This window comes from Akebia trifoliata, chromosome 11 (genome assembly GCF_017979445.1).
Source record: "Akebia trifoliata isolate Shusen 1 chromosome 11, ASM1797944v1, whole genome shotgun sequence".
NCBI lineage: Eukaryota > Viridiplantae > Streptophyta > Magnoliopsida > Ranunculales > Lardizabalaceae > Akebia > Akebia trifoliata.
Window position 1 is genome coordinate 509,527 of NC_141385.1, and position 19,064 is coordinate 528,590.

The window sequence follows — 19,064 nt, forward strand, 5'->3', positions numbered from 1 at the left end:
TTTATCTTAGAGGTTGAAAACAATAGGTTGATAGGGAAAATCAAGGGTTTCTGCACGAGATTGAAGATGGGGTTGTTTTAGTCATTTTATGTTAGTCTCTCATGCAAGACTGAAGTCAATGGACATGTCATCAGATTGAATGCATGGTTCCTCTTTTGGGTCCCTTAATACTCTTTTACATCTTATAATATCCTTAATAAATTGAGCATAATAGAAATGAGACTGTTGAGATGGATAAGTAAAAGACTAGAAACAATAAAATTAGACACAACTATATATGGTCTATTGTAGAATAGACCCAATAGGCAATACATTAAGAGAAAGAAGATTAAGATGGTTTCGTCATTTTGTGCATATTTATCGAAGGCCAATTACGATTCAATTAGAAGAAATATTCAAGTTGAAGTTCTTAAAAGAGGGAGAGAAAGATCCAAAACAACATGGATGGAATCAAACTACTGACCATTTTTTAAACTTCTTCAACTTATTTATTTATTTATTTGATATCTTCATTTAATACTATCCAGTTATATCTGATTAATTTTTCTCCTCCAAATGTTTTGCTTTGATCAGCTGTACGATGGCATGATTATAGAAGATAGAGCATGGACTGCACTTAGTTGACGAACTTGGAAATCCAGGTATGAATTTGTTAATTGCAAGATGTGGTCGTTTAACGTCCGAGTGCCTCAGCTTATTGGGATTCTGTTGATTTCTGTGTTGTTTTTGTAGTTGACAAGATATCTTTGTAAAAAAGAGATTAAAAACTTGAAGTTTCATAGATAATGTTCATGTTTTCCAGTTCATTTAATAAAATGTAGCGTGCTTTGCGTTACGTGTCTTGTTAGCTAGCTTATCTGATTATTCAAGTGGTAGAACCGTAGAGGGAGTCTGTGTCAAGGTATTATTTGGACTGAGATTAAAGGGAAAAATGCAAGTTTCCGAGAGAACATGAAGGTTTTCTAAGGATACGTTTTCAGAGTAGAATAGAAATCGTTAGTCACAAAGTGGAATAAAAATTTTCATTTGCCCAGAACAAAATCATTATTTGCAAAAAAAATTTACATATATAACTATTGAGCCTTGTTAACCTGACTTGAAGTAGCACTCTAGCGTGCAAAGAACTATCTATTGTCCTTGAATGTTTAATACTCATAACTCAGAAAAAAATCTATGACGTTTTACACACTCAACAGTTACTTCAAGTGTTATTTAAAGTCACTCCAAGGCTTGTTAAGCTCCTCAAAAAGGGTAGGACCAATATTCAAAAGCCCACGAAAAATTAATTCCGAAGGATTACCTTGCAAGGTCCGATTGACCACAACCAATTACACGTAAGACTCTTCGAGAGGGTGGTGCATGTGACCGAAGTATGGGGATACGCACGATAAGTATGTATTTATATAAAATAAATTGTTTTAAAAAATAATTTTATGTTTAATATTACGCTTAGGTAATAGTAGAAGGTTGCATGTGGAAGTGCACATGAAGGTACCACTTAGCTAACTGGTAAAGCCTTGAGGATGGTTGATCCCATGAACTAATTGCAAACTCGGTTGAATCCACTTTCACCCTCCATTAACTACTAATCTCTTATGTGTTTAACAAAAAAAAAAGTGCAAACGCACATGTATCAAAAGAACTTATTTGTAATTTAAAATATTGATTAAACCATTTTTAAAGATTACAAAGTTAAAAAGGATATTCTTTATCATTTTGAAAACTAAGCAACATGGTTGGTTGCAATTTTTTAATATCAAAATGATCATAATTATATTAAATTTATGACCTCTCAAATTTTGGTGTAGAATCACTTCTACTCCACTTTCTCTCAGTATAATAATAAAAATAATGTGTCTAATCTTCTTAAACAAAAATGAGTAATGATAATTTGATACTCTCACGTGACATACTCAAAATACTCTCTTGACATGGGAAATACCAAAACAATAACTGCAATTGTGGCAGTTAAATGTCTGGTAGAACATATTATAAGGGATTCGAACAACTGCTCTTTCATGTCATCATTTGGTCTACCAACCTTATATATATATATAGGGTCCGATTCGGCACCCAACATTTTGCCCAACTTTTTGTCGTACATGGGTTAGAAGTTTTAGAATAAGCTGATTTTTGGTGAGGCAGATCTCTATGGTGAGGAGATCATCCTCACAAAAAATCAGCCGAATCCAAAACTTCTAATCCCATCACAAATGGTTTACAAAAAATGGACTGTCCACGATTTTTCAACTTGTAAACATGGGATTAGAAGGAGTTCATCCTCACCAAAAATCAGTCCATTCTAAAACTTCTAACCCATGTAGGACAAAACATGTTGGGCAAAATGTTTACCCTATACTTTAACAAACGTGTTTTGTCCTACATGGGTTAGAAGTTTTGGAATTGGCTGATTTTTGGTGAGAATGATCTCTATGGTGAGGAGATCATCCTCATCAAAAATCAGCTAATTCCAAAACTTCTAACCCCATAAAAAATGGACGATCCATGATTTTTCAACTTGTAAACATGGGGCTAAAATTTTTGGAATGGGCTGATTTTTGGTGAGGATGATCTTCTAATCATAGGGATCATCCTCACCAAAAATCATCCCATTCCAAAACTTCTAACCTATGTAGAACAAAACACATTTGTTAAAGTGTAGGGTAAAGCTTAGGGTGTTGAATATATATATATATATATATGCTATGTTATCACGTGTTTCTTTCAATTTTTTGATCAAAAGTCCATCTGACGAAATAATCATAACCATCTGTTTCACATGGACTCCCACTTGACCCTTTGTTCTATTAGTGTTTATATCAATAAATATGATCTCGCTCTCAAACCTCAAAAACAAGATTGGGTTTCGTTGGAGGTGGAAAGTTGGTAGGTTGTGGAAGCAAAAAGTCAGGGTTTTTTTGGCAAAATGTTGAAGACATTGTAGAAGCCTTGAAGGTGATGGATTGAAAACAAGCTTGAAGAGATTCATTAGGTTAGAAAAGTTTGTTAGAAGTTGAAAATAATGGGTTTTGGAGGAAATCAAGCTCTTCTGTCATGAGTTTGAAGATGGGATTGTTTGTTTTAGTCATTTTATGTTAGTCTTTCACACAAGACTGAATTCAAGGCTCAAAAGGATCACAGACGGCCAATAGAACAAAGCTAATGTGGAGTAGCTTTGGTCGATAATAAACTAACTGAAAGACGATTGAGATGATTTGGGCATGCTCATCGAAGATTAATTACGATCATAATTAAAAGAAATATTCAAATTAAAGATCCTAAAAGATCGACGAGAAGATCCAAACTAATGCACATGGAATAATTTGCTCTAATTCCTATTAGGATCTCCGCAAATCACCATAAAAATTTGCTCCCTTCGAGCCTCTATAAATTGTTGTAAATTTTTGCCTCCTATCAATCATAAATTGTTGAAAACTCTCATGATTTTTCTACTAATAGTGTATGTCTTTGTCATCCAACATAAAACTTTACGATTTTTTCAAAACATTCCAAGCAAGGCCAAGACAATTAGTAAGTAAAGAACTTTGACTGCAATCTTTCTTGTTTGAACTTTGAATGAATAACACCTTGATGTACGCCTATTTACCAACAATTGTGTTAGAGCTTGACTTAGCATTTAAAGATAATTGACTTCGACCTACTTTTACTTTCTAGCCTTTCTCACTCATAATCTTTTAAGATAAATGCTTGAAGCCTACCTAAATAATAATATAATATAACCTAACCTAACTTCTAGAATATAAGATATATTTTAATAAAAACTGATGTAGGAATATGATGGTGGTGCACTAACACTTCTAGTGTGTTCCTGCTGCAACCTACAAATAAAAAGATGGGATCAAGATAATTTAGGTTAATATTATCTAGGGCTTGTTTGGATTGCAAAAAATTTCACTAAAAATCTCTCTCTCTCTCTCTTCTCTTTATTTTTTTATTTTTTGTATTAATTAAAGAGAATCCAAAAGTCATTTTCATTTTAAGTCATGGTTAATCTACAATAACAAAGTCTTATCCCAAAGATTTGGGACCTACTAAAACAAATCATGATCCCAATTCCAATTTGTATACGTTCAAGCATTTTTTTGTTTAGTGTAAATTACAATTTTGAGTGTTGAATATGGGAAAATTTTCATTCTAATACACTGTCCTTTTTAATTCCCAAAGCATGCTTTTAAGCAAGTTCGTCACTTATATAAAATCAATGAGATTGCCACTTTTAAAATAAATAGCAGCGAGATTGTCATTTTTAAAATCCCTACGATCTCACAACACATGTTTTTGGAATTAAAATGAACAATGTATTAAATGAACAATGTATTAGAACGGTAATTTTAACAAAAGTTAGGCATGTTTTAGGAATTCTCTCTCTATCTTTATTGTTTTCATTTACGTTCTTTTAGGTCTTCATTTTTTTTTTTTTAAGCTTTACTTGGATACTTTTTCTAAGAGACCGTTATGATTACAACTTAAAGAATTATTGGCAACTTAAGCACTTTTATAATAATTTTTCAAAATTTTTGTTTTTTTCATAAGAAAGTAGATTTTTATATTTGAGTGCACCAAGATTGTTTTTGTTAAAGTAAAGCTCACTTTTTTCTTGGTCAGAGAGAGAGAGCTCTGTAACTCTGTGGGCTTTAAACCAGTAAAAACCATGAGCTTCATTGGTATAAATTATTAGTTAAGAAGATTATTTCTACATTTTGAAGATTTGCTTAGTTTAATTGCAACAAATTAAATGGTGACATACCTTTGCCCAGGCTTGGTATCTTGAACAATCAGATTGTTAAGAACATCCTTTCAAGCTGAAATAACTTCCTTTGGATTAGATTGATCTTGGAATCTTTTTTTCCTCACTTTTCGATAACGTAATCTGTTGATCGTTCTTGGAATCCCGTGGAAAAGCAGATTAGTAGGTAGTAGTCACTGGGCGAATGCAGGTTTTGACTAAATTCTACATTATCAAATGTGTAATTAGCCCGCTTTGTCGGTGAGGATACTTATTAAGACCTCACAAATATATAAAACATAAAGGCCTAACACCTTATTAAGCACCCAAATTTTTTAGATAAACACTATCATCACCATGACCACCACCACCACCATGTAACTATTTAAGTCCTATAGATCCCTTGTTTGATTTCAAGCAAGGCATTCCACAATTTGATCTGATCAACCCCCCCAAAACAAAGATGTGGCGTCTCCTAGCTAAGGTTAGTCGAACCCTCCAAAACATGAAGAGGGGTTCACGAGTCGCTGATGAGAACACGTTGGTCGACATGAATGAAGCTGAAATACATCACGGATGGAGTGGGTTCTCTGCTCTTTATGGTATCGTTCAAGCTCCTCTCTCACTCCTCTCTTGCATTTCCCAACCTCATGTTAACAGTGCTGATGGGATATGGGTATCTGATGAATTTGCTAGGATTTCAGAGATGAATCAGCTTATGGTAAGTGACGGCATGCACTATGCGATTTTCATATAAATCGCATATAAATTTTGTTTAGTTACGACCCATGTGCATATTATCACTCTTGTTATCAAGATGTTATTGTATCTTGGTTTTTCTATTAAAGCCAAGAAAATGTGTGAGGATTCCAATGATTAGTCAGCATGAGATGTACATAAAGATCAATTGGTTAATTTGTCGAATTTTATTGATAAAATGAGTTGGATTGGTATTTATCGTCCATAAGACAAAATCATTCTACTTGATAGAATTAGTCAGAAGTGTCATGGTTGACGATGTTCTAAATCGCTGCAATTCTAAGTAAAAGAAAAATTATAGTCTTCATATGCTTGATTGTCTCCCTACAAATCACGATAACATCTTATTGGATGCTTGTTTTCCCTCCATAGATGGTAAATCAGTAAAGCTGAGGGAGATCCTTAAGAAATTGCCCAAAAATACCTTCCCAAAGACCACAAAAAAATACAGAATTTTTGTAGCATAAAATTCCACGATGCTTAAGGATGAGCATAGCAGAGCAAACTTTTCAATTATAGGTGGTATGGGTGTCATTCGGTTGGTTCAAGTATCAATACAAGCAGAGTCGTAGATTTCAACTCGTATATTATACCCATTATTGGAAAGTTGGAACAATATGTAGGGATGATTCTGGTTCTTAAGCAACTCTGGCTCCAATTCTGAAATAGATAGTCCAGAAAATAGGATGTTCTGTGCCAATTTCAGTTAGATATCTGTGAATCAGGTACCCATTATTACCCTAGTCTTGCTTCTATTCACTTTGGCATAGTTCAGCATATAACGTCCAAGAGAGATCACGATGAATGCCATGAAAGATGTCATCAATTTCTAAATTATGTGAAAATGGGTGGAGCGGTTTTGGATTGGTCACTAAAACAACGCTCCTAAGCCATCAAGCTCAACCAAAACAACGCTCTCCTCGAAAGTAACCACAAGTAAAAAAGCATTACCTATATCCTCAAAATTCCAAGATCCCAAATAGTATGCTTTCTGGATGATAAGAGACCAGCTTTCTCTACAGGAAAACAAAGCCATTTTCACTACACATGATGGCTACCACTGACACAAGATTAAGCTAAATTTCAACAAATCGGTCATGTGAGACATGAGTAAAGCATCATCAATAGGCAGCATTCAGAAGGGTAGGAGTAAAATTGATTGCAGGCTTTGAAGATCCAATAGGAAAGAAACAAATATCTGTAACGGTGTCAAGTTCAGTTACAATGACTTGTCCTTTCCTCAAGGACAAAGGTAGGGGGCTCTCAACTCATCATCAATGATCAAAGACGGGTCCCTTGGAGGCTATGGACTCTTATCACAAAAGCACAGACTACTCAAGCAAGGCACCATCTTGTGGGGAGCAAAACCATCGATTTGAGTGTGTAACATGGCAGTTGACAGCTTTGCCAAACTTGGCATAAGGCTCATATCATGCACTTGAAAAAGAAAAGAAAAAAAAAAGACCATGAATCCATCTTTTAAACTTTTAACACACTTATCTCAAGACATTCTAAAATAGATGTAAAGAAAGTTCCATCCAAATCTATATGGCCCTGCCCAAGTTTGGAACTATTTTGTACCACTCGGAACTCCTCATGATTTTATACAAAATGATCAACCAATACAAGTACCTCACAACCATAGTATTAAATTTCGACATATTTCCACGAAATATACCGAAATATTTCCATTTCCACAAGTTACGACACGAAATTTAACCGACAATTTATTTTTGTATATATTTCGGTAGAAATCACTATTCATTTCGTGAAATATTTCGATGAATAGTGAATTTCGGCCGAAATTATCATTTTTAAGGTATAAAAATGCAATATTTCGGTGGAATATTTCGATGCATAGTAAATTTCAACTGAAATATTTTCTTTTTGTGAAAAAAACTTATAATTGCTTTTAGGAAGAACTTGTAAATTACACATAGTATTTACTAATAAAAATTGCATAGCTTAGTTAGTTATATGTGTCATCTAATTTTAATGTATTCTAAGCATATTCGTCCATTTATATAAGCACATATACAATCAACTATGTTTCAATTAGTTGGAATGCAATACTTAATAGTTTATTCATTTTAATGTCTTACATATTAAGTTGTATGTAGTTAATGCAACATTATTATTGTTATTTCCACTGGTAGCCTCTCAATACATGTACACATGTGTAGCAAAATGTTGTTCATATTCAATTTCTCAGTCCATATGGTAGTTCATTGTATTTTGATCTGTTTAATGCCTATTTTATCATTTCCTACAGGGTTAATGAAAATTCATCAATATTTCAGTCATTTCCAAAAATTGTATTCATTGAAATATTTTCATTTCCAGACTAACCGAAATCGAAATTTGATACTTAGCTCACAACCAATGAACAAGTCCTTTACCAATGACTCCAATGATTTCCATAAAGTATATATGAGGCATCTATAAATAACACCTCTCCATGGACTTGACCCCAATCTATATACCTTGTCACACGTTATTGGAAAGCCTGTGAAAATGTTTTTCCATGTAAATACTGCTGACCGGTCACACCACCTCAGTTCCCTTGTTTTTCTTGTTGCAGGTAATGAAATGTGAGTTTGGAAGCGAGGGGGGAGGGAGGGGGTTCGCACACAATCAAAAACGACCACAGAAATATCGTTTTACCTTCTTTCATTTCTCTGGTAGTGGAATAATGGAAAGTGGGTCTTGAAAAAAAAAAAAAAAAATTTGGGGGGGGGGGGGGGTTTATGCCATTGAGAAGATCAAATTTCTAGTACAGGTATAACACATAGTTAGAAATCATATACTATAAAAGCACTAAACTGGAACCAAAGGATCAATCCTCGCTTGATTATTCTAAAATAAAAAAGTTGAGCAAGAAAAAAAAATGTGCATCTTTGCAATCATTAAGTGAGGAAAATGAAAAATAACAAGATAAACAGCTCAAAAAACATAAACTGCAGCAACATAAGAAAGAGATAAAAAGTTAGAGCAATAAAAACTATGAAACACTGGCAAAATAAAATTAAAAAAAAAAGCACGAACAGAAAGAAAGAACAAAACCTTAAAACCCTTACATTATAATCCTTAGTAATTGATTACCCACAACAAGAACCAAAACAAAATTATGGTTCAAAAAGATATCTATAGTTAATTTTGGTATAGATGTTTCATGGAATTTAAAGCAACTTCACTATAGACTAACTTTATCTGTTTTCTCCTTTCTTCGACTTTAGTGTATTTGCATTCACATGTCGCCCACAGATAGCATTGGCAGAAATGAGGCTCCCCACATGAGAGAACACTTCATACGAACCCCTCAACCATTTAATCATCTTGTATGTTTTCATTTTGGGATCATAAGAAACCAGAGCAGCATTTCCATGCAATAGCAAAATTTCACCATTCCTCCAAAACGATAGAGTCCTTATAGTTTCACCAATCGACTTAGGCCTCATGGTCCCCTCGACCACATATTCTTTACTCCAAGACTCCATAACATTGTATCTCTTCATTACCCATATCTCAATTCGATTGCTGAACGAAGAATCCACCACCGAAAGACACCCACCCAACAATCCCAAATGAAAAGAACACATACCCACCGCACCAAACCCAGGACGTGGAACAATTCTGAATTGTTCGTCCGCAATGTCAAATGAAACAATGAGCTTATCTAGACAGTCACTAACCCAATGTAGAGCTCCATTCACAAACGCTTTCGAAGAAGATTGAAAAAAAAGCGAGTAAGGTGAAGTTCCTAAATTCCTCCAAGGACCCATACCCAAAGTGTAAATTTGCACTTCGGAACGACTATGAGGATACGGATGACTCAACGGATAATGGGTAATCATCACCACCTTATAAGTATTTGTTTGTGGAAGAAACCCAAATCCAGAAACCATACCATATCGTTCAGTTCCGGACCTAATTGTTTTGGGGAGTTGTACAAATTCCCCAATTGAGGGATTACAGATATAAATTGGGTCTCTATAAATTGGATGAACAAAACATAAAAGACCATTACATGAACCAGCAATTCTAAATTCAGTTATAGGGACAGTTATCTTTGTTAGATTGATTTGATGATCATAATCATTTTCAGCAAAAAAAAGTTCATTTTGGAAAGAAAACCCATCAAAAGAAGAACCTATTTCAAGAATGAGAGATGGGTCTTGTTGGATTAATGTTCTGTTGAGATGCATTTTTGGGAGATTGGGATCATGAGATAATCTGTAACAGGTCTTGTTAACGCACCTGAAACGCAACAAAACTTTGATGGGTAACCTTGAGAAGATATCCAACAAGATTTCTCCTGGAAGTCTGTCCATCTCTTCTCTTCTCTTCTTCTCTGCTAAACCAAGAGAGAAGATGAAGAGAAATTTTACACTTCTGTATTACTTACTGTAGAAGGAAAAAGAGGAGACTCATATACGAAGGAGAGTAAAACTTCGCTGTATAAATAGATATAGAAGTTGGTACCTCCGGATTCCACGTGTCAAAATTATGTTGTATTTTTTTAGACATTCTCTGTAACTCATATGTACTAACGGCCAGCTGAGATTAATCGGATTGAGTTGTCAAGAGATATGAGATGATTCATCTCATATTTTGAAAATCTCGTGATTTTGATTTTTTTTCTTATTTAAAATAAAATAGTTAATTTTTAATAATTTAAATGTTTGTGATTTAAAAGAATGTAATTAATTATTTATTTATTCACATATAAATATATTTATAAAAATTAATTAAATCAGTTTTAACAAAAGGATACCTCATGTGAAATGAGATGATTAGATGGAGGCGAAGATAAAATGAGATGAGATGAATGTGAACCAAATCTTCACTCAATTTTCATTATTCAACCAAACCTGTCCTCACACATATTATGTTTAGAGTTGTGATAATATCACGTCCCTCTGACGCACGCCACTATCACATATTTGTAGTATAGTTGCCTCGAGATATATGTCCATCCCAAGGCAACTGTACTACGAATTTGTGATGAGGGGTGGGTGTACTTGCGAGAAGGGGTGTCAGAAAATTATTAGGATGCTTTTGTCTCATATTATAGATTTGATTGGAGTGCGCTATCTTTGTCGATGGGACAAAGATGATTGGATCAAGGTAGACCCGGAACCAATCCGGTAGAGCTGAATCAAGACCCAAATTGAATCCGATAACATAGATTGGATTTTTAGTGGATCATATACTATCCACTTGGAAAAAAATAGATACATATTGACATATTGTATAATTTGATAAGTTTTTAGATCAGATCATATTAATTAGAACTTAACTTCTAAGGTCAAATAGGATAGGATTGGACTTTTTGTATCTGATTGGATCGGATCAGATCATGCTTGTAATCCTATACGTTCAAATTTAGTAAAACCATATCTGATCTAATAAGGATCTGATTTGGTAACCTATTGGATTGGGTCTGGATCAACTCCAATCCTATGGGGCCTCCATCGATAAAATGTGAGAAACTATATAGATTATATTATACATTTCGATCTTAATATTGAGATTCCATAAAACTCCCAATATTTCCACAAGACTCGGATGTGATCCAAAATTTATCGGATTAGTTCTAGCTTGACCCAGATCCGGATCCGGATCCAGATCATTGACAGTCCTAGTGGATTCCATTTCTTCTTGTCCATTTTGTCATTCAGCAAGAATCCCAAATGGTGAACCCCACACACAACAGATCACACCAAAACAATGGCCATCACTTCTTGTGGTTTCCGTACAATAAATAATAAAATATTATTAAGGTGAAAATCATCCCCACCTATCATATATTTCACTTCTATCCACTGAGTCACCTCTGAGTCATGGAATCGGTGCCCAAGTTAACAAATAGAACAACAAAGGAAGATCAACAAACAAGTGGAATGGAGAGACTGCCACGAGAGATCGCCATAGACATCCTTACAAGACTACCCATCACGTCCCTCATGATATTCAAGTGTGTATGCACTACCTGGCGCACATTAGCACAAGACCCACGTGTCGCTAACATGCACCATGCCCATGCAACTGAGAACAACCCATGTCTCATCATTCACTGTGACCACCCCATAAGAAATCAACTATACCTCATCGACACCGATGCAGGCAAGGGCTACGAAGACAACTTGGTAAGAAAGATCGTTACACCGTTCAAGTCCGTTATGCCTGAATTCGACATTATGGGTTCGTGTAATGGATTATTATGTTTATCGGATTCGCTATTTTTCAATCCTATATATGTATATAATCCTTTTACCAATGAACACATGGAGCTACCCAAAGCTAACCAGTATAGAAATCAAGAGGTTGTGTTTGGATTCGGGTTTCATCCAATAACTAACGAGTACAAGGTGATCCGGATAGTATATTATAGCGATGTGGATAACAGACTTATAGATGGGTATTTACATTCAGAGGCACAAATACACACTCTTGGTACGGATTCATGGAGAAGTATAGAAGGCCCTCAACACATCAAAGATTGGCAGTCGTTGCAGGTGGTTTTGGTGAATGGGTCTCTTCATTGGGTGATGCAGCGACGATTTATACATCATAATTCTAGAACTGTTATGTCCTTTGACCTAGAAACTGAGAAATTTCAAGAGATTCCGAGCTGCAACGATCTTCGTAGATGCATTTATAATCTTGTTGTGTTGGGAGGATGCCTTTCTGCTGTTGTTGCTGATAGTGATGGACATGTTGAGGTATGGGTAATGAAGGATTACAATGTGAGGGAGTCTTGGACAAAGGAATTCGTCATCGGAGCTTACAAGCCAATTGGATTAAATAGAGATGTTTGTGGATCTTATAGGATTTTGAAGAATGGATTGACCAGAGGATTTATTCGAGTTTTATGCCTTCTGAGAAATGGTGAGATTTTAATGGAATATGGAAACCAGGTTTTGGTTTGTTATGACCCAGAACAGGATAAGTTTAAGGAACTTGCCATTCATGGTCTTCCCAATTGGTTCCACACAACTACTCACATAGGGAGCCTAGTTTCACTTGAGGCAATGGTTGGAATACAGAGATGATCGATTTGTTATAATAATGTTGTGTGTACAATTTATGCATTTCAAATTGTCTAAATTTATGTATCCCTTTGTTATGTTTGTGCCTTGTGTCTTAAGTTGGACATATCTTTATAAGACCAACCATGCTTTATATATGGAACTGTTATTAGAGGATTAAGAAGCATGATTTTAAAACTCGTTTTGACGGCTCATCTCCTCCATGAATCAGATCGAGATCGAGTCATCTCGGATGAGTTTTCAATATGTTTGGGACATCTCGTTCACCAATGAGAAAAATGAATATGGGTTTTAAATCTCATCCAATACATTGACTTGTTCGTCTATCTCATTGTTGGGTGATACCGAGACAACTTGGGCGATACGTTTCGGTCTCGAACAAGTTTTGAAACCATGTTAAAGAGTATCATGTCAATAGATTATGTATAATGTAAATGAGAATATGGAGATGGATAATTGGAAAAACTATGAAAGATAAAATTAAAACTGAGTGAATTCTAAAAAAATGTAGGAGTAATTTCTAGAGGCAAAAAATAAGAGAACAACTTGGATGGTCTAGACATGTTCGTTGCAGACCAATTACATTCCTAATTTGAAGAAAGAGAATGTTGACTGGGATGGTTTAGGCATATTCAACGAAGATCAATACAATCCAAAAAAAAATTTGCTCACAGTGCTCACAAAATCTAGGATCCACCCATCACATGAGCCCACGTTTATCAAGTGGCATCACCACTGTACAAAATTATCCATGTTAGGCTTGACATGACATGTGCCAGAGGGTTTGTGAGCACTGTGATGAAAAATTCTGTGAGCAATTTGAAAAGGTTGTCTTCTAGAATAAATGAGAGGAAGATCTAAAATAACATGGCAGATATAATCACGTTTTGAATATATAAGACATGAAATTTTTGATAAAGGAAAATGTCGAAACAAGATTTATTCAGACAACTCCAACTCCTTGGGATTAAATTTTAATTATGATGATGATATTTAATTTTATTGTTATTCTTTAGTTCTCTTTTGCCTTAAAATAATAAAGAGTTGAGATTTTGCGAAAAATGGTTCGGTAAAGATTAATCAAAGCAGAATAATATTTGATAACATGAGGTGAGTCAACCACAATTAAAACCTCAGCTCGACAAACCCAATTTACCCAACGTAACTCAATTTAAACTTGAATTAAGTTGGGTTTGGGTGGAGCAACTCGAACTTGACCTTAGGTCAAGTTGGACTCCTATTAAGGGTGCTGAAGCCCTTATTGAACTTGGTTTAGACATTAGACACACCCAAATTAGAACCTAGGTTACTAATATATGTTAAAAGAATGTGATTATCACTCTGGGTTGCTCTCCCTAGACATGAAATAGAGTCCTTCCCTGTACCCCACCTATGATTATACATGATATACCAGTTTGATGGATATCCATAAGGATAAGTCCTGCTTCCAAAAGAGGGTTGGGGCAGTTGGGTAACCACATTAATAAATAATGAGATAATGGTGCTTATTATTTATCAGAATTTACACTAATTAATTTTATTAAAATATCAAAGTACATCTTACCTTTATATCATAGCATAAATCCATATAATAAAACACAATGATAGATCCTACTCTACTATAATTGTGTGGGGTATAAAAATTGAGAGAAAAGAATGTTCCCCTATCTTATTGTATCATAGTAGATTTAGTTGTTTGGATCTTAATATTGAGATTCCATAAAAATCCCAAAGGTGAATTACCATTTTATGAGTTGATAATGAGTTATTTACCATTTTGGCTAACTGATCATTTTAATTATCAAAACATAAATGATCACATACGTTTTCGTTAAAAAAAAATTAGAATGGTAACAAATTTGACAGTTTTAAAGTGCCTATTTCCAATTAGACACTTTAAACCTGTGAAATAGTCACTTTATAAACCTCTGAATTCATGGCCGTTCACGTTTTGATAATTAAAATGAACAGTGATCCAAAATCATAAATTTGCTTAAAGTTGATTACTTTTTGGTAAATATCCCAAATCCCAATGTGTCCAACAAGACTGGGATGTGACCCAAACCTTATTGGATTAGTTCTAGATTGACCCGGATCGGGCCGGATCATTGGCAGTCTAGTAGATTCCATTTCTTCTTGTCCATTTTGTCATTCAGCAAGAACCACAAATAGTGGACCCCACACACAACAGATCACACCAAAACAATGGCCATAACCTTTCCTTTGGTTTCCGCCCAATAATAAATTCTTATTAAAGTGAAAACGATCCGACCTATACATATTTCTCTTCTATCCACTGATCAGTCATGGAATCGGTGCCCAAGAGAACAAGAAGAAGAACAAAGGAAGATCAAACAAACAAGTGGAATGGAGAGACTGCCACGAGAGATCGCCATAGACATCCTTACAAGACTACCCATCACGTCCCTCATGCAATTCAAGTGCGTATGCACTACCTGGCGCACATTAGCACGAGACCCATGCCTCGCTAACATGCACCATGCACATGCAACTGAGAACAACCCATGTCTCATCATTCACTGTGACCACCCCAAAAGAAATCAACTATACATCATCGACACCGATGCGGGCAAGGGCTACGAAGACAACTTGGTAAGAAAGATCATTACACCGTTCAAGTCCGCTATGCCTGAATTCGACATAATGGGTTCGTGTAACGGATTATTATGTTTATCGGATTCACTATTTTTCAATCCTATATATGTATATAATCCTTTTACCAATGAACACATGAAGCTACCCAAAGCTAACCAGTATAGAAATCAAGAGGTTGTGTTTGGATTCGGGTTTCATCCAATAACTAACGAGTACAAAGTGATCCGGATAGTATATTATAGCGATTTGGATAACAGACTTATCGATGGGTATTTACGTTCAGAGGCACAAATACACACTCTTGGTACGGATTCATGGAGAAGTATAGAAGGCCCTCAACACATCAAAGATCGGCAGTCATCGCAGGTGGTTTTGTTGGATGGGTCTCTTCATTGGGTGATGCATCGACAATTTATACATCATAATTCTAGAACTATTATGTCCTTCAACCTAGCAACTGAGAAATTTCAAGAGATTCCGAGCTGCAACGATCTTCGTAGATGCAATTATAATCTTGTGGTGTTGGGAGGATGCCTTTCTGCTGTTGTTGCTGGTAGTGATGGACATGTTGAGGTATGGGTAATGAAGGATTACAATGTGAGGGAGTCTTGGACAAAGGAATTCGACATCAGAGCTTACAAGCCGATTGGATTAAATAAAGATGTTTATGGATCTTGTAGGATTTTGAAGAATGGATTGACCAGGGGATTTATTCGAGTTTTATGCCTTCTGAGAAATGGTGAGATTTTAATGGAATATGGAAACCAGGTTTTGGTTTGTTATGACCCAGAACAGGATAAGTTTAAGGAACTTGCCATTCATGGTCTTCCAAATTGGTTCTACACAACTACTCACATAGGGAGCCTAGTATCACTCAAGGCAATGGTTGGAATACAGAGATGATTGATATGTTATAATAATGTTGTGTGTACAATTTATGCATTTCAAATCATCTAAATCTATGTGTCCCTTTGTTATGTTTGTGCCTTATGTCTAAGGTTGGACATATCTTTATAAGACCAATTATGCTTTATATATGAAACTGTTATTAGAGGATTGAGAAGCATGGTTTTAAAACTGGTTTTGACAGCTCATCTCCTCCGTGAACACGAGACCAAGTCGTCTCGGATGAGTTTTTCAATATATTTGAGATGTCTATTTCAACAATGAGAAAAATAAATGTGAGTTTTAAATCTCGTCCGATACATTGACTTGTTCGATCGTCTCATTGCTAGGTGATACTAAGACAACTCGACCAATACATCTCAGTCTTGGACAAGTTTTGAAACCATGTTAATAGATTAAATATAATGTAAATGAGGATATGGAGATGGATAAATGGAAAAACTATGAAAGATAAAATAAAAAAATGTAGGAGCAATTTCAATGGGCCAAAAATAAAAAAAAAACAATGACTTGGATGGTTTAGACATGTTTGTTGAAGACCAATTACAGTCCTAGTATGAAGAAAGAGAACGCCGACATGGATGATTTAGGCATATTCAACGAAGATCGATACAATCTAATTTTTTTTGTGCTCACAAAATCGGAGATCCACCCTTCACGTGAACCCATGTTTATTCAATGGCATCACCAATGTTCAAAATTACCCCCGTTAGGCTTGACGTGACATGTGTTAGAGAGTTTGTGAGCACTGTGATGAGAAATTATATGGGCAAACAATCATTCTTACAATCCTAGCTAGCTTGAAAAAGTTGGCTTCTAAAATGAACGAGAGGAAGATCCAAATATAAACATGTTTTCAATAATAGAAGACATGACTTTCGATAAAGAAAATGTAATAAATAAATAAATAAAGATTTGTAAAAAAAAACAAGATTTATTTAGCCAACTCCAACTCCTTGGGATTATATGATGATAATATTTATTTTTATTATTAATCTTTATTTCTTTTATCATAAAATAATAAAGAATTGAGATTTATGATTTTCTAAAATCTACGTATTTCTCTCTCTTGTGTTTCTTGTAAGCTTAAAAAGGAAAGAATGTGGCCTCTCCTTGCTAATGTGGAAATCCACAGAAAAGGGGACCGGTCAACCAATCTCTAATTTCACAAAATTAGGTTATTATTTTTTAAGGATAGAATGGTAATTTCAACTAATTTTAGGCTTATTTATTAAATAAAGACCAAGAGGGGTTGATTAGTCAATTTGGTGAAATAAATGTGAGAATAACACTTATGTGTAATTAAATAGAATTGTAGGGTGTTAAGTTCTAAGGTTTCAAATTCTATCAAAGTACCTGATTAGCTAGATATCAAAAATGGGAGATTGTTATCCCATGAAACAAGAGCTTTGTTATTTCAAAACTCCTCTTTTCTTTTCTTTTTTTATTTTTTAACTTTCATAGAAAGATGGAATGAGAAAAACATTCGACCCTCAAAATCTCACAAAAAAAATCTACTGGCAACGAATGTCTTGTAACTTCAATTCAAAATTATAAATGCCTATTAAAAACCCTAATCTCTTTATGCTTTCTCTATGTTCTAAAGCTTCATTCATCAATAGTTGTCATTTACTTCCTCCATTGAACAATCCTATCTTCTACTAAGTCTTATCTCGGTCAAGTAACAAAGCTAAATTATTTCACCAGATAGCATGCCTTAGTTGGAAATGGATGGATTCAAAAGACCTCTCTTGAAGTTTGAATATTTTAACGGCCCTTTTCTTTTCCTTTTTTCTCCTTCTTCTTTTGATCTTCCTAATCATTATATTAATATTACAATTTTTTTTATTCTTCAATATCCAATAGAAGAAACTCAATAAGGAATTGATTTAGGTTTCATAGAAGAAGAATTGATCAACGTAGGAACGAAGAGGCGAATCCCACTTTCTCATTGTCAAGGCAAATTTTTTAGGGCTATTTTGACTTTAGGTAAAGTTGGTTTTGTTGGCTTTGGTACAATTTTATATAAAAAATAATTAAATTTTTATTTTAAATTTTTATTTGAATATTGATGTTTGTTAATTCTTTAGAAAAATATGCTTATAAGATTAATGAATAATTTTCAGATATTATAGGTGAACCATTTTAAACACATTTAAATAAAATATTTATGTTTGTAAATATTTAATAGAGATTGATGATGAATTATTGAATGATTATACTTATGGATAGAGTGTGATTAGGGTTGAAGTTGGGATTTTTGGTTAGTAGGGGCTAGATCATCTTCTTTTTTTTTTCTTTTTCTTTTTTTTTCTTTTTTTAATTTTTTAAAAAGAGATTTACATGCAGGCATCATTATTACATTTTTATTACAAAAAACTCCCTTGGAGTTCCGACAACTTCAAGGGGAGTTAGTTTATCAAGTTTGTTAACTACAAACCTTCAAGTGGGATCCACATTTTTTAAAATATTAAATATTTATAATGACCTCATTTCATTAAATCAAGTATCTATTATATTCTTTACGTCTCTCTCTCATCTTAACATCTATTCGCTTTTAAAATTAGGAATTAAACATAAAAACATTTTATTTATTTATTAAATTTAAGTTTTATCAAGAAATCCATTTGGTTGTAGCCAAATTGCCAATGTATCTATGAAGGGCTAATAATGATTTTGAGAGAGACAATTAATATTGAGAGAAAATAAGATATAACAGGTATTTGATTTAAAAAATAAAGACATTTAAAAGTATTTAACTTTTTAGAAAAATGTGTATCCCACTCCAAGGTTTGTTGGATAAATTTTTTGATAAATTAAGATTCCCTTGAAGTTGTCTTAAGATTTATTTTTAATAGAAATTCATCACTTTATCAGATAAGTCTCTCTATAAAAAATTAATTTCCTTACTAACTTAGTAAGATTTTAACTCGTACCAAGGGTCCTTGAGTTCAAATGGTGAAAATTAACTTTTTTAAAATAAA

General features: G+C 34.2%; 2 protein-coding genes and 1 pseudogene across 2 annotated transcripts; 2 read left to right on the top strand and 1 right to left on the bottom strand.

Moving 5' to 3' along the window:
- Positions 1-8,261: 8,261 nt before the first annotated feature.
- LOC147390111 (F-box protein At3g07870-like) lies at positions 8,262-9,919 on the bottom strand. The gene has a single exon (XM_086460193.1). It carries the CDS (start codon positions 9,835-9,837, stop codon positions 8,713-8,715), a length of 1,125 nt encoding a protein of 374 aa, XP_086316319.1. The 5' UTR covers positions 9,838-9,919; the 3' UTR covers positions 8,262-8,712.
- A 1,430-nt stretch (positions 9,920-11,349) lies between these two features.
- LOC147390112 (F-box protein At3g07870 pseudogene) lies at positions 11,350-12,561 on the top strand (annotated as a pseudogene).
- Positions 12,562-14,925: 2,364 nt separating this feature from the next.
- LOC147390113 (F-box protein At3g07870-like) lies at positions 14,926-16,077 on the top strand. The gene has a single exon (XM_086457714.1). It carries the CDS (start codon positions 14,926-14,928, stop codon positions 16,075-16,077), a length of 1,152 nt encoding a protein of 383 aa, XP_086313840.1.
- The last annotated feature ends 2,987 nt before the right edge of the window (positions 16,078-19,064 follow it).